At 45.3% G+C, this 15,121-nt stretch overlaps 1 protein-coding gene across 1 annotated transcript; it reads right to left on the bottom strand.

Moving 5' to 3' along the window:
- Positions 1-1,501: 1,501 nt before the first annotated feature.
- Positions 1,502-13,172, bottom strand: LOC135996227 (F-box/WD repeat-containing protein 10-like). The gene is made up of 12 exons (XM_065648033.1): positions 13,028-13,172; positions 12,799-12,926; positions 11,697-11,813; positions 11,062-11,189; positions 9,948-10,151; positions 8,885-9,006; positions 8,196-8,344; positions 7,104-7,246; positions 6,249-6,407; positions 5,056-5,249; positions 3,860-4,051; positions 1,502-2,355 (listed from the first exon to the last, which is right to left on the bottom strand). The coding sequence occupies exons 1-12, from the start codon at positions 13,170-13,172 to the stop codon at positions 1,502-1,504; spliced, it is 2,535 nt and encodes an 844-aa protein (XP_065504105.1).
- Between the last annotated feature and the right edge of the window lie 1,949 nt (positions 13,173-15,121).

Raw genomic sequence — 15,121 nt, 5'->3', positions numbered from 1 at the left:
GTGTGAAGTCCTGGCCGCAGTGGCCAGTGTTCCTCTGTGCACAAATAGGGCAGAGAGGGCTGCGGTTTTGTTTTGTGAGTGCGTGTATGCACGCTGTGGATCCTCATTCTTATTTTGCTGTATCCCAAATAATCTCCTAACTTGATATCCGAACCTGTATCTTATGTTACGGAGTGCTAGCTAGTTGCATAAACCCCATCCCTAATCGGTTTATCGGCACTGTTTTTCTTGCCAGAAGAAAGTTTAATTTTGGACCTTGTAGTCCGCCTAAATTTATTTTTGGGGTGCCTCCGTGACAGCATCTCAGACGCCCAGGTCCCAGCTTTGCATCGCTGTGCTGAGCTACAGCCGAGGGCAGGACTTGCTCCAGTGCTGTCTTTTCGGTCATTTCTCACGGTCTCTGTTGGCTGCAGCATCTTATAAGTGCCCGAGCATCCACACCCACGGGGAGATACTGATTTGTTGGCTCCAAATAGGAAGACAACACTAATCCTTCTCACTTCAGCACAACCAAAAAGGTATCAGTCTTTCTGTAATGTTTTTCCACCAGGCTCCCTTTATTAGATTTTTTTTTTTTTTTTTCCCAGGGGGGTTGTGCCAGAGGCAGCTATGCTGGGATTAAGCCTGATTTCTTTTCAGAAAGTGCCATCCTGTGGCTACGTGTGAAATCCTTGCTGCTTTGTGTTCTAAAACTAAAGTCAGGCAAAGCCACTTCAGACAGCCATAATCCCTGTACCACAGCACAGATGTGCTGCAATAAGGCACATAACCAACCTCTCACCCTTGCTCATCCCCAGCCTGCACAGCCCTTCAGCCCTAAATCTGACCTACAACAGTCCAGCTCCCACATCGTGGTTTTACATGGACACTTACTTTTAATTACCTGTTCATTATTTTTCTTTGAGGGACAACTGTCATTATTTTTCACTGTAAGGTCTGACTTAATCACAGGGTTTGGAAGTTGAAGATGACATTAAAATAAATGAAGCAAAAATAATCACCCCTCTACTGTAGGGAGAGTTTCACAGAGTGAAACTGCTGCTTAAAGCACCCCATCATCCACATCATTAATTAACAAACATGTTAAACAAAATCAGACCCAGGATTGACCTGTGTGCTACACCACTAGTTACTGGCCTCCAAGTAGACTTCGTGACACTGATCACCACACCCTGGGCTCAGTCCACACTTCTTCAGCTTATAAACTCTAATCAATCCACACAACCTCCAATAAGATTTTTTTATCGTTATTATTGACACGCATTTGAGACATATGTTGAGCTTTATTAGTGTCTGTACTACCAGCAGGTCTAGCAAGATAAATCCAGGACAGGACTCAGTCCACTCACTGCCTTGAGAAATAGCTGAATACACCAATAATATCTCTTCAGAAAAAAAAATTACAGTGGAGACATCTTTTATACTTAGAAACGACATGGATCTTGGCAGCTGGACAGCAGAATCCTCAGGTAACGGTTGGTTGTTGGACTAAGGGATTACCTCAGATAAATGCATTAAAGCCCAGTTCAGGAGCAGGTATCTTCCCCTCCCCAGTAAAAGAGTCCACAGGCAGGCCTTTAACTTTCCGTAGCCAGGCTTTCCTGCATGCTCTCTCCTGTTCTTCTATGAGCTGCTGCTCTGCCTTATACTGAGCTACAATAGCTGCCTCGTACGACTCCTGTTTTTCTATCAGAAGCCTGAACTCGCTGTTATGCCAGGAAGGGTCTGCAGCATTCATGCAAAAAGAGATTTTTCTCCTGGAAACCACTTCATTTTCCATTTGTGCAATCATCGCATGCATTGGTTTGATCCGCTCAGAAGCAGCTGTAATAGGATCAATAACCTGAACCCCATCTTCAGGGGAAGGAATGACTCCACCATGAACTTTCTTTTCTTGCAGCAAAGCAGAGCAAGTCTTGGGCCGTACAACAGAGGGAGCAGGTATGGAGGAATTCACAGTGGGTCCATGCAAAGAGTTTTTCAGCTTGAGCTGCAGCGTTTTGGTTTCAAAGGGTACAGAGATTCTGTTTGGGGTCAGAGAATCGCTGCGCAACTTTGCATGTTGGAGTTGGGCTGTCTGATCATTTTTGTGTTGCAGGGAGGGTTTGTGTATTTGTACCTTTTCAGGGTGGTGTTGCTCGTGTTCCCATGCTTCCTTGACTTTTGCATGGTGATGTATGTGGGACCTGACTGGGGCTGCCTTGCAGGCATTCTGCAGCATGCTGACTGTTAAGAGGAACTTGTCAGGGGACATGGGCCTACTTTGACCTCTTCTCTTTCCAAATTGCCAAGTGGATTCTGCCCTGTAAAGATGTGCAGGTACGTAGATAGAAGTGCCACGTTCAAGTCTGCCACCTGTTCCCAAAAATATAACACAGCAGGAGTCAAAGATAGTTTTTCTGATCATCATTGGCAGGTTAGTACTCTGAATAAGACCAGGGGTGGGTGCTGGATTAACAGGCACATGGACAAGTTTATCTACAGAATAGGCAGTGTAAGAAGCTACAAGCCAACAATGCCCATTTCGGTTTGCTCACCCTTGGCCGCGCTAGTGATGCTGCCAACAGAGGTGACTCTGTCTTGGTTGACTGACAAGTGTTCCCTGCCTGTACAGGTCAAACTAAAGTCAGATTCTGTACCATACATTGTATTTGCGTGTGGATGGTTTGGTATTCACCTTGCCTGAAACCACAGTTTCTAGAAAGAATGAGGATCCTCACCACCTCTCCCCATGCACCCCTTCCTTGTCCTACTGTTTGTGCTTTGGGAAAAGGCTTCAGGACAAGTCAGTTCCTGGTAGAAGTCTTTGAAGTAGCCAACATCTGAGAACGACATTACTGCTCAGAGCTGCAGGTGAGGTGGAAATCACAACAGATGCTGCACAGCCTTGAGGGGTGCAGAGAGTGACCTGTGCTGTGTGACAGCCACATCAAGATGGGTTGTGTGACTACGCCCTTGACTAAGAACTGGGTGGGGTTATGGCACAGCCTGTGTAAAATGCTCAGTCCCCTGGACTTTGCCATAGCAATACATTTGTCACTTTGTTTTGCCACGTGATTCACACATCAGTGCTTTGCAATACAATTCTCTTTTTCCGGTCTGGTTAACTGAAACTTCTGCCCCCTGGAAATATATTTCAGAGAACATTAAGTTAGAGTGCAGAAAGGCAGAACACAGCAAAACAAACTAATGAACGTTAGTGCTTGTTCCTCATTTACAGAATTTAGAACTGTTTAATCTGCACATACACATGACCCTGCATCTTAGTTACAAACATCGGAATTTGGGGTTAGAGATTTTTGATGGGCACAGCTCTTCTGAAGTACTATTTCAGAGTCTGTCTTAAACTTCAAGGTCCCAAAAGATTCTAAATATAAGACTTTAGAAAAATTAACTTGGGACAAATGCCATATGGTCACAGACCACATTTGTGATCTCAGTGCTCTCTCATTTTCATGTTTCTGGCTGCCGTGTCATTGCTGGCTAAGACAATTTACATGTAATTTTTTTAAACAATTTTCTGAGTTGCTGCTATTGATTAAATACCAACTACTCAAATTTTGTGCATGGCTCTGCTACACCTGTTAGAAATATCAAAAATAGAATAAGGATATAATAAAAGCCCCTAGATAGCAGGGAAGTAAGCCTTACAGCTAGAGCTGAGCACTTGCCCTGTTTCTTTGATTTAAAGCAGGTTCCGCAGCCATCACAGGCTCTGCCAGTGATGTGTGTTACCACTGCAAACCTCCCATCCAGAACAGGCCTGGCTTCTGGAGATTCTTGTGTTTAATTCTTTAATTTATCTTAGGCGCACTTGTTTGAAGAATTGCTGTCCTACCTACCTGTGAAGTGTCCTTACCAAAAATATTTGCCAGGAATCCTATAGAATGTGCTCTTGTCATGTTTCCCAAGGCGAGGGCATAGGCTTGTGTGGTGTCAGGACCGAAAAACTTATTCTGCTGCTCTGCCTGAATATGAGAACTCTTTTTCATCTTGAGCAAATGCAGGTGCTGCTGGCAAGCTGCTGATTTCATCAGTTTATTGCAGAGCGCTAGAAAACAATAACAAAAAAAAAAGTAATCTTAACTTCACTGGTGTTAAACTTTTTAAAAATTAAAGAAAATGTTCATAACTGTCAGGCTTTAAGTCTTTGGTTACTGTTTTGCCTCTTATTATAGCTTCTAAACATCTAGGTATTAGAAACAATCCAAAGATATTTTTTTAGCAGAAAACTTCACAGCATTCGAAGATGACAGCCAGTGTTGATTTTTTTTAAATATTATGTACACATAATCCATACTTTTTTGCCCCTGGAATTAAAATACACTGCACTTCTATTTGTTTCCTATTTCTACAAACTGTCCATCCCTTACCAAGTAGAGCCACAACAATGAGGTCAGCATCTGGTGGCCTTAAAAGCATGAAAACTTTCTCAGACCATCAGTTTATTTGCAATATACAGTTTGATTGTGGAGCTAGAAGATTTGTGACACATACTGCATTAAATAACTGCTGATTTAAAAAAAAAAAAATTAAAAAAAAAATCACTGTTAAAATTGAAAAGGTGCCTGCCTATGTGCAATTGCATTTCCCACTGATGGCAGATCCTGAATGCAGGTGTCCTGTGACTTCCTAGAGTATTTTCTAATAAATAATTCAAGCGCTGAATCAACAGCATGTTTCCCTGCACACCAGCTGTAATAATGTGAATAATACTGATTTCTCTGTTACTGAGCTAGTAAAATGGCAGTGCCTGTCTTGACAAATGTCTCAAATTTATACCAAACCTTTCTAAAAAGGTACAAAGGTTTTACAAAAGCCTACAAGTGACAGAACCATTGAAATGCAACAGCACATCTCCCAGACTGTGCTTTTTAAAAGCAGAGAGTCTGTATGTTTTTTTAAGATGAAGGCAGCTGGGTACTTGCAATTATTTCAAATCCATTTTAGGAAATGCCAGCGTATTGCAGAGGCTGTTTGTAATATTTTAAGGTGTTCCCCAGCCTTTCAGTGACCGGCAGTGGATCCAGGTTGAGACCACAAGCTGCTCAGCACCTTCTGGTTCCAGAGCCAGTCGACGCATCTGGTCGCGGTGTTGCCTTCGCAGGCGGGGAACTGGGGTTCTGCTTGAAGTCCCCTGGTGCTGGTTTTTCTTCCCCACCATCTCTCGGTCAGCATCCAAGGTGTAGTCCCACCTGACATCCTCAAACTGGAACACCAAGAGGGTGGCTTGAGAATTTATCACCATCCTGAAGGAGGGAAGGAAAAGCCGTGAAAAGCACAAATACCATTAATCCAGCGGTTAGTGCCTGCGGGCACTTAAACAGCTCTGAGATAACCTGCACTTGTTTAAGGGAGCAGTAACAATTAGCCCCATCAATCAGATGCTGTACATTGTAACTCAATCTCTGTGTGAGCTCTGCGGGGCTCTTTTCGTTCAGCTCTATAATAAACTTAGTTGTAAAATGATTAGGATGAAAACTTCCAGCAGTAGAGTGAGCTAGATCAGTGCAATGCCTAAAGAAACTGGAGATACTGTATTATTAGGGACATTCAAATGTACATTGGAGGGGTGTACTGGGCCTGGCTGGGATGGAGTTAGTTTTCTTCATGGCAGCCCATATTTCGCTGTGGTTCAGAGCTGTGACCAAAACACCAGCATTTTAGCTATTACTTATGCAGAAGCTGGGAACTACCTTCAGTTTAGAGGTACAGATGTGAAGGAACCTGGGAGGACTTTCCATTGTTGGCTTTTATAAAGAGGCAGTAGGCCAGGGAACAGGTAAAGACTTTGTCAGGCCTTGGCTTGAGTCTCCAACCTGTTAAGAAACTTGAGTTCTCAATTCAACTTTACTGTTGGTCCATAGAATCTTTTAGGTTGGAAAAAGCCTTTAAGATCATGAAGTCCAACCATAAACTCAGCACTGCCGTGTCCACCACTAAGCCATGTCCTGAAGTGCCACATCTACGCATCTTTTAAATATCTTCAGAGATGGGGACTCCACCACTTTCCTGGGCAGCCAGTTCCTCTGTGTATCTTAAGTTGGATAGAAACAGGAAATTGTCAATTGCTGGATGGAGAACGCAAATCTATTTTTAGCCACTGCTAACAAAACCAAGTTATTGAAGCAGTCAGTAAGCAGTAGAGCCCTTTAAAGCTTATTTGTGAGAAGGAAAAATGCAGAATTCCTTAAATTACCAAGTTATCTACCTAGCTTAGTTCAGAGACTACAGCTGTCGTCACCAACCTGTTTTCTGCCACATACACAGAAGAGATGGGGTCTCTGCTGATATTGGCCATCAACACTTTGAGGCAGGTTCCAGTCAGGTAGTTAAATATACGGATCTTCCCATCAGCGCAGCCACTGATGACTCGGAGATAGAAGAACTGCAGAGACAGAACTTCCCTGAAAACACAACACGGCAGCGTTGGGACACTCATCATGCTTTCCCAAGGAGACACGATCAACTCCCTCTTTTGTCTTGGAGGAGATTCAAAGCTCTGCCTCCATCAACAGGCTGAATAAAGAAGCTCATGGAGATATTTCAAAGGCCTGGTAGTGAAGTCCTTCATAATCCCTCCCTGCCCAAACCAACCAACCCAGTGCATCCTCAGAGCAGCCACTGTGGTTATGGCTATCTGCCATGTTTTAAATTGCATTTTTATGTCTAGGAAAGTAAAAGAAAATAATATGATGGTACAGCTTTCACAGTTTTAATGAGTATTAGAAAATAACATAATATACAGTTGGCGGGGTTCACCACGTAACTCGGGCACCTCTGACACAAACAGTGTCTTCTCTTGACCAGGTAGCATGATACCCTCTTGCATACAGGTTATGATCCTTGAATTATTAGACTACGCCCTGTCATCCCTGTTTGTGAACAAGTGATTGCAATATTTGCATTTTAGGTTGTTATAGGTCTTAACTGACAAACACTGGTTGTGACCATGTAGTGCCTGACACTTTTAAAAATTAAGATTGTTGAATGTGGGGATATTTCAAATACTAAGCTTGATAATTAAGGCATTCTGTGTTCCTATAAGGGAGATGTTTTCTTTACAAACTTAGTGGATTGCTTGAAACGCATCCAATTCTTACTTTGGGTGGCGGAAAGCTATGAGGCTTCTCTTCAGGTTTCCCAACATGCTCCATCCCAGGGCGTACCCATCGGTGCTGCCTGTGACAAGGTGCCACTGGTCAAAGGACAAGCACTTCACTGGGCCTTGGTGCCCCTCTAATGTCTGCAAAGTAAAAGAAATAGTCGTAACCCTCAGTAATCTAGATATAAATATGCCAAGGTATCTTATGGCCTTCACAATACCAGCCTCATATACCATATTGTAGTTTTATCAGGTGTTATTCTAACATACCAATATACCCTATGGATAACTCTGTTAGTTTTATAGTCACAAAAAATACTCTGGGATTGCTGCTGATAATGAGCTGCTGGTGTGGAATTAACATTCCTTTTCCATCTTTATTTATGTGCACAATAGATGTTACCACACCAAGACCTTTATCATCCATTGAATGCTCACCCAGGAGAGAAGAGACCCAATGGCCCCGACTGTAGTAAAAGCAACAATCGCAAATTTAGCTCAGCTGGAGCTGGGAAATCCTGCATCTGAGATTCCTCTCAATTTGCAACTCTCTTCCCTACAGGTAGAAAGAGCTTCACTCCTCTCAGATGTGGACTAACACTAATTCTGGACACCTGCTAAGGTAATTAGCAGTCTCCAGCCTCAATCTTTAAATTGCAGAGCAGCCATCCAGCTGCTTCAGCTTCATAAACTGTTACCAGTTCTGAAGGTTTCATATTTTAGGCCAACAGATGATACCTCCAACCCCAAGAGCTGTTAGGCAATTCCCGCCCCCCCTTCCCAGGTTCTGAATGTTTCTGCAGGAGCAGAGATGAATGTTTCTACAGAGAAGAAGTAATGACAGGGGTTAGGCACAGCAAATCAAACCCTGCATTAAAATTGACAGTTGTTCGCAAACCACTTTTTATACTATTTGCTTACAAATAAGTCTGCAGTTTCTTTTACCAGTTTAGACTGCCTTTGGTTTGGGGTTTTCTGGGCTCTTTTTTTTTTTTTTTAGAAAGTCTTTGGCCAGAACAAAAGGCTATGATAAACTAGCACAGATTTTTAAACACTTAGCACAAAATTATCCACCTAAGAAGAAACTTACTTTGATCAGAGTGCCCGTATCAGCAGCCCAGACTTTCACCAGCCCTCGCTCACACCCGCTGACAACACGGGCACCATCCATTTTAACTACCCAGACAACACTGTTGTGCTTCAGAGTCTTGAGACATTTCGCACTCTTCAGATTCCACACTGTTCAGATCGAAGGGGAGAAATATTATAAATACGTGTGCCCCAACAATAAGTATTGCTGAGTACAACATGAATTAAAAGATACTATTGGAATTACAGTTGCACTTTGTACCTGCAGCTCTGTGTGTTGCCAGGTGTTGACTTAAAAAGTATAATTGCACCACAAAAATTTTAAACGTAAAGCCCAGAAAACAGCACACCCTTTTCATCCTTATTCTATAAACTAATAGTAAGGAAATCTCTGGCAAAGCTGCAAGTTGATACCACTTTCCCAAGAGTTGGTGTGTCCTTACAGCCACAAAACCTTAAAAAGTGAATAGAAGCAGAAGTAACAAGAATTTATGCAGTGACACAGAGACCTTGCATGTGCATGTGGCCACAGCTTCGGCTGCTCTGGAATCAAGAATGAGACACTAAAATTCACCCTCCAATTTATCCACTTACTTTATTCAGACACTGCATGTGTCACACATCACAACTCAAGTACTCTGCCCACTCCCACTACTATTGGCCTTTGTCTGGGAAGATCCTGGCTCTCACCTTTCACCATCCCATCTCTGGCTCCTGACACAAACTGCTCTTCGTGTAAATCCAAGCAGGTGACTGTCCCACAGTGACCGTTGAAGACTTTCACACAAGCACCACTGTATATATTCCAGCACCTACAAAGGACAAACCAAAAAGGGAATACAGTGATTAACTTAATTGATGTCTTATTCTTCTTATTATTTCCTACTTAACGGGCCCAGCTTTTCTCCCCTACACACTAGGTTAAAGTCAGGAGTCATTCCACTAAGGTGTCAGAGGACTTGGAATGATCAAGTCAGGATTAATATTGAATTTTCACCGATATAATTTGTTCTACCTCCAAACTACCTGGAAACACATGTCTAGATTTCACCTTAGGCACAGTTACCTCCAATTAACCATAAAATGTGGAGGTTTGCAGATAAAGTTGTTTCCTAACTGGCTGATGCCCATATGATTTCTGTTGACCCTAGAGAACACCAGCACCTGTTTAAACAAACAACATTTTGGAGCAGAGAAGAGCAGGGGGATCAGAGCCTGAGTCACTAAAATCTTTCCAAGTGCTGCCTTTCATGAATTTATATTGCCATGCCAGAGCCAGACACCCTGCTGTTCAGCTTTTCACCCCTCATTGTGATACTCTGGAGATTTAGTGATAAATAATACATAAGAGCTGAGCATCTCCTTGTTTGAGGGTGCAGTGTCTGCAAAGGAGCAGCTGTGCAGCGGGTACCAGGGTGTTAAATCTGCTCAGCCAAATTGTCACAGATAAACCCAGCCTTGGTGAACCAGTGCTGACCTTAGCAAGGCCGGAATCTCACTGCAAGTGCCTATGGGAAACATCTGGTGTTTTGAGGTACTTTAGGAAAACCTGTGTATCACTGGGTAAAACTGGAAAAGAGAAGCTGTCCTATGTGAGTGGGAGTTGTTTCCTTATCTACTATCCTTTCCTCATTACTATAATGAAAGTGATGGAAGGAAGATTCCCAAGATGGGCTGGAAGGACTAAAGATGAATTTTTTCCTGGATACTCCAAGAGGCTGGTATCCTGTGGCACAGTCCCTGTGCTGCTCACCTGATGCTGAGATCAAAGCTTGTGCTGAGGACAAAGCCTTTTTTCTCATTGAGGAGCAGTGCTTTGATGCTCCCAGCGTGGCCAGAGAGCAGAGGCGGCACTTCTTTCACCCCTGGCATGCCAAAGAACCTCACTTTTTGGTCTGCAGAGCCAACGGCTACCAAGTCACCACCACTGTAGTGGATTATTCTGCTCTGGTCTGATCTGGATAAGAAACAGTGATTCAGATTAGCTTTAGCCAGCTAACAAGGTACAACAGGTCTAAGGTTTTGATAGGAATCTCTGTGATGCTTAATGGTCTTCACTGAGCAACCTGACACACAACATGCTTAAATGGGTGAATCCTTTGCAGGGCACCACAGCCAAGGTCCCTAATTCTGCATACTCAAGGTTGTATCTGGAAAGTAAGCTCAATAGGTGTTGGAGCGAGCTGAGAGAAGGGAACGGAGCTGGTGAGGGGCTGGAGCACAAGGGTGATGGGAGCGGCTGAGGGAGCTGGGGGTTCAGCTGGAGAACAGGAGCTGAGGGGAGACCTTCTGATCTCTGACCTGCCTGAAAGGAGCTTGGAGCCAGGGGGGTCGGGCTCTGCTCCCCAGGAACAAGCGCCAGGACCAGAGGAAACGGCCTCGAGTTGCACCAGGGGAGGTTGAGGTTGGATGTGGGGAACGATTTCTTCCCCCAAGGGCTGTGGGGCATTGGAACAGGCTGCCCAGGGCAGTGCTGGAGTCACCATCCCTGGAGGGGTTGGACAGACGGACATGAGGTTCTCAGGGACGTGGGGCAGTGCCAGGAGTGGGTTAATGATTGGACTCCATGATCTTGAGGGTCTTTTGCAACCAAAATGACTCTGTGATTCTAAAAAGGGGAGAGTGCTCTGTATCCTTTGTGATACACTGGGAATCACTAACCCTTACATCTTTAAAAATTACTCACCTTGGTATCTTTATTAAAAACTGGATTTGACACTGAGGATTTTTTAAACACTGATGCTGAGGGACTCTCTCCTCCAGCCACACATTCCCACAGAAGGACCACAGTGAACAGAACAGGTTTGCAGAAGCCACTGTTTGGCCCTACAGGGTTAGTGCAGAGAGCAGCCAGGCAATCTACTCACTGGTCCATGAGGACACGAATATTGTAGGAGCCACAGAAGACATTTCTCTCTTCCAGTTGTATTGTGTCAGTTTTCAGATCGCAATAGGCTGCCTGCAGATGGTCTTTCTCCTCCCATCTTTCTCCTCTCTGTCCAAAGAGAAATAGGGAAAAGTAACTCAGGGAGGGAGGAATGCAGCATTATTCCACAGTGTTCAACATACCAGCTTGGTCTTAGTGATGAGACCAGAGACAGAATGTGTTGGTAAGGAACACCCAGAGTGCAGGAGCTTCCTGATTGGTGCAGAAACAAGGGTTGTTCCGTGGCAAAAATGCAAGACCTGACATCTGCACCCTTTATTTCTGGGGAAAAATGCTGTGTCCTTGGGATGCTGCCCAGCCTTGCTAGCAGCCCTGGCCTCAAGGCTACACCTGCAGGATGCATTAGGATAAGGCAGGATTTAGGGATGCGGGCTCCTGCCCATGACAGAAGGTGCTGAGCAAGCTCTGGTCCTTAGGAGTTGCTCACGACGGTACAAAGCAGAAGAACAAAGCAACTCCAAATTCACTGTCACATCTTCCAAGACCACTGTGTCCTCCTTCTTCCCCAAATGCTGAAATGCAGGATCCATGGAAGGCAAACACCTTCCAACATACCTGCAGTTTACTTTCACAGTCATGGTCTTCGATGACATCACCCTCTTTGTTTAACACTGGAATTGTCACATCGACTCTTTTGGCATAGGTTGGAACTGCTCTTCTAGGACACAACCCCTGGAATGAACCAGCAGAGGCAACACAGTCACCGCAGAGCCCGAGCGCACAAAGGACGCTGCTCACGTGTGGGTGCTTCAGCATCTCCATGGGACGCTGGAAGTACATGCAAATCTGAACTGCACACACTGGTTTGCTGTTGTTTAAGAGACCTGACTTGCATTTACCACCTTCTTGGTATATGATTTAACTTCTTGTGAAAAATCATTGCTCTTTTTTCCTCTAAAATCTAGTCTTAAGCTTCCAAGAACCTGCCAAACTTTTCCATTTCAACAGAAAAAAGTTTGAAAGTGCATCTCATCTTTGGTGAGTGCTCAGTTGGTTCAGAATCCAAACCCACTGAGATGAGAGGCTCTCAAAACATCTTTAGCAATATTTAAGTTTAATCTGTAATGCGCAAAACCTTACATTAAGCAGTCTTTAAATGCTATCCCAGAACTGAGATTTCACTGCTCTCTTCACAAATCAAAGCACACAAAGACCTCTCACTTTGTCTCTTTGAGGATTTACCTTTACACTTAGCTTGGTTTATGGCAGGTCTGTCCTAAGCAGGACAAGCATTTCCCAGAAGTTCTGCTTTACTGTGTCCCAACCACCAGCTGTGACTTCTCACAAAGTAATCTCATATTTCCATCTTCCTTGGTGGAGCAAGTAAAGCTCATTGTTCCCCTGCCTCAGGGAGCTGCTGCAGCTCTGCCCAATTGCCACCAGCTCCTGGAAGTCCGAGATTTACATTCCTGACCAAACCCTGTTTTCTTCATTACAAGAGTGTTTTGATCCATTTTTAGAATCGCAGGCTCCCTGAAGGTCAGTAAAGGCTCTTCTGTTGTGCTTACTTGTGATAGTATGAACATCTAACCTGGGTTAACTCTGCAGATGGAAGAACAGGGCAAAGGTGGGAGCATTTCCATCTAATGGTTTGGACAGTAGCAGAAAAACACACTTTTTAAAGCACATCATTATGGCAGAATCCCAGACATCATACCTGCAAATATAGGATCCTCTCCTGGACTATCTTTTGACACACACGTTCCTTATTGACTTCTTCAGCCAGAAAAGCCCAGAGTCTACTCACAGCCGCACATGCTTTGAGGGATTTTTGATCCAAAAGCCCTGAGGAATTACAAGGACAGAATGGTTAACCAAGATCCACACTAGAGGCCATCCATGGCCCTCAGGGAAAACCATCCTTGGAAAAATCAGGGCAGCTTTACCAAATATGTACATGGACAGGTGAGGTGGCAGGCAGCTAATTAAGTCCTTGGATCCATTGACATCAGAGGGTGACTGGCAGGCTGCAGGAACCACAGCATCATCTTGACCAGCTAAGGGGCATAGCAGGCAAGTTGTCCTCCGCATCGGGACCCTCCTGGGTGAGGCACTTGGTGTTGTGGAGCCAGCAGCTCCCTGCTGGTGGGTGACCACCGAGAAAACAGAACTGACAGTTTTGTAAGCACTTGAGCTTCAGTGGCTATTAATGGTGCTGTTGTTAGCAATGCACCGCAAGAACTGGTTGATTTTTATTAATCCCTTCGGTATTGCACTGTTTAAAGGAAAACACTGGACACTCAGTGTCTTGCAGGACAATTCAACCCAGCAAGTTTGGGGGGAGGTGTGTGGGATAACAAGTCTTCCCCCTCACCCTTGTCCCGAGGGGTAGGTAAGGGCTCACAACCAGCCTGTAATCCCAGTTCTACCCGTCTGCAAACTAAAGCTCACTCCCCAGAGAAGGAAGGGCTGTGTGCTGCTTCTCTCCACCACTGGCCCTGCAGGGAAGGGCTCTGTTAACAGCCACACAGGCTGGTGACAGGTGACATCCTCCTGCCTGAGGCACAGTTACCTTCAGTGCCTGTTAAATTCAGCCACTTTAAGTCTCAGCTGGGAGAAATCAAGAGGATTTTCACAACTCAGGGAAATCCAGCACAAGCCCCAGCAAAGCAGTATTTGCTTTTCCTACACCCTTAACCGTCAAAAGATACGAAAGGGAAAACCACCACGGCATCAGCACCCGAACACCGAACCCCGCCGGCCTGGCTGCCCTCGATGGGAGGTTTCGGTCCCCTCCAAACAGCACATGAAGCATCAACCGGTACCCCCAGGTCCGGGTGCAGACAAGCCCCTTTGTCGCCAGGTCCCACGCACAGCCCGTGGTGCCAGGGGCGCCCACGGGCGCCGGGGGTCCCGCAGCGCCGGGGGTCCCGCAGCGCCGGGGGTCCCGCTCACCTGCCCAGGCGCCCCCGCCGCGTCCCGCTGCCCGGAGACAACCGCTTACCGTAAACCTCCGACCGCCGCCCGTATTGCCGCTAATAGCCGCGCCCCGTCCGCCAGCACCCGGCGTTTCGTGCCGAGGATGGGAACCCGCGCCAGGGCAGGAGGGTACAGAGCCCCCGGAGCACAAGGCAGCTGGAAAGTGAAGCAGGCGGGGTATGAAAAGTCCTCAGAGAAGTGGGAGAGAAGAGAGGGGTAAAACAACCACAGCCAAACACCACACACACTCCAAAACAACAACAAACCACACCTACTTAACCATCTAATGATTCAAAAACGCATGTAGACTAAAATTAAAGACCTGTTCATCTATCATTTGGGAGAAGGTAGGATAATTAATTAGGTTATTAAAAAAAACCCTTTTGAAAAGAAGATCAAGTGCTGCAGAACAGCCTACAAAGGCTGGGATGGACTCATACCTCCCCATGACTCCTCTCAGCCTTGCAGGGACAGGCATAGATGCATCAGGACAGCAGTGGCACGTACCAGGGTCATGCTCTGTGCACGGCAAGTTTGGGATTCTCGCTGTGCCTCTTTGGCTCTTTCACTTACTGTGAGCAGGAGTGGAAATGACGGTGCTGGATGGTAGCACGACAGTCTCTGCCCTGTGGAGATCTCAGCGCTGCAGTGTTTTCAGGTTTGGTGTGTGCAAAACAAACATGCTGTGCAAAGCACCCAAGGCACCATCCCACGCACAACCCCACAGTCACATTTGCCATGCAGGATTTTAACACAGTTCTTCGGCTGAGCGAGCAGAGAAATGCAATGCTCTAGCCTCAGATATTTCTCCAGCATAGGGATGTTTTCCTGCCCCAAAGAGCTACTTATAACAAATTCCCCCCTCTTCACCAGTACCAAGCACTGCTACAGATTGTGTGCTTGCTTAACTAAATCAAAGCTTGGAGCTCTGCCCAGATTACAAACCCCTCCAGAAATGCATTTTACTCCCTATGCACAAAAATGCTTCTCTTAGCTACCTTCCTGGATATCTAGTGGTATCTCATAAATAATATTTTCTAGCAAAATGGTCCATTTGGGAT

Source organism: Caloenas nicobarica, chromosome 18 (genome assembly GCF_036013445.1).
Source record: "Caloenas nicobarica isolate bCalNic1 chromosome 18, bCalNic1.hap1, whole genome shotgun sequence".
Classification (NCBI taxonomy): Eukaryota; Metazoa; Chordata; class Aves; order Columbiformes; family Columbidae; genus Caloenas; species Caloenas nicobarica.
This window is presented reverse-complemented; position numbering and strand designations above follow the sequence as displayed.

What these genes read in the sequence shown, in the direction of transcription:
- LOC135996227 (XM_065648033.1), bottom strand. Translation starts at nt 13,172, where the DNA reads ATGCGGAGGACAACTTGCCTGCTATGCCCCTTAGCTGGTCAAGATGAT. An exon ending in AGAGGATCCTATATTTGCAG is followed by an intron (nt 11,814 to 12,798) that starts GTATGATGTCTG and finishes GGTTCATTCCAG; the next exon opens with GGGTTGTGTCCTAGAAGAGC. An exon ending in ATAGCTTTCCGCCACCCAAA is followed by an intron (nt 6,408 to 7,103) that starts GTAAGAATTGGA and finishes TTGTGTTTTCAG; the next exon opens with GGAAGTTCTGTCTCTGCAGT.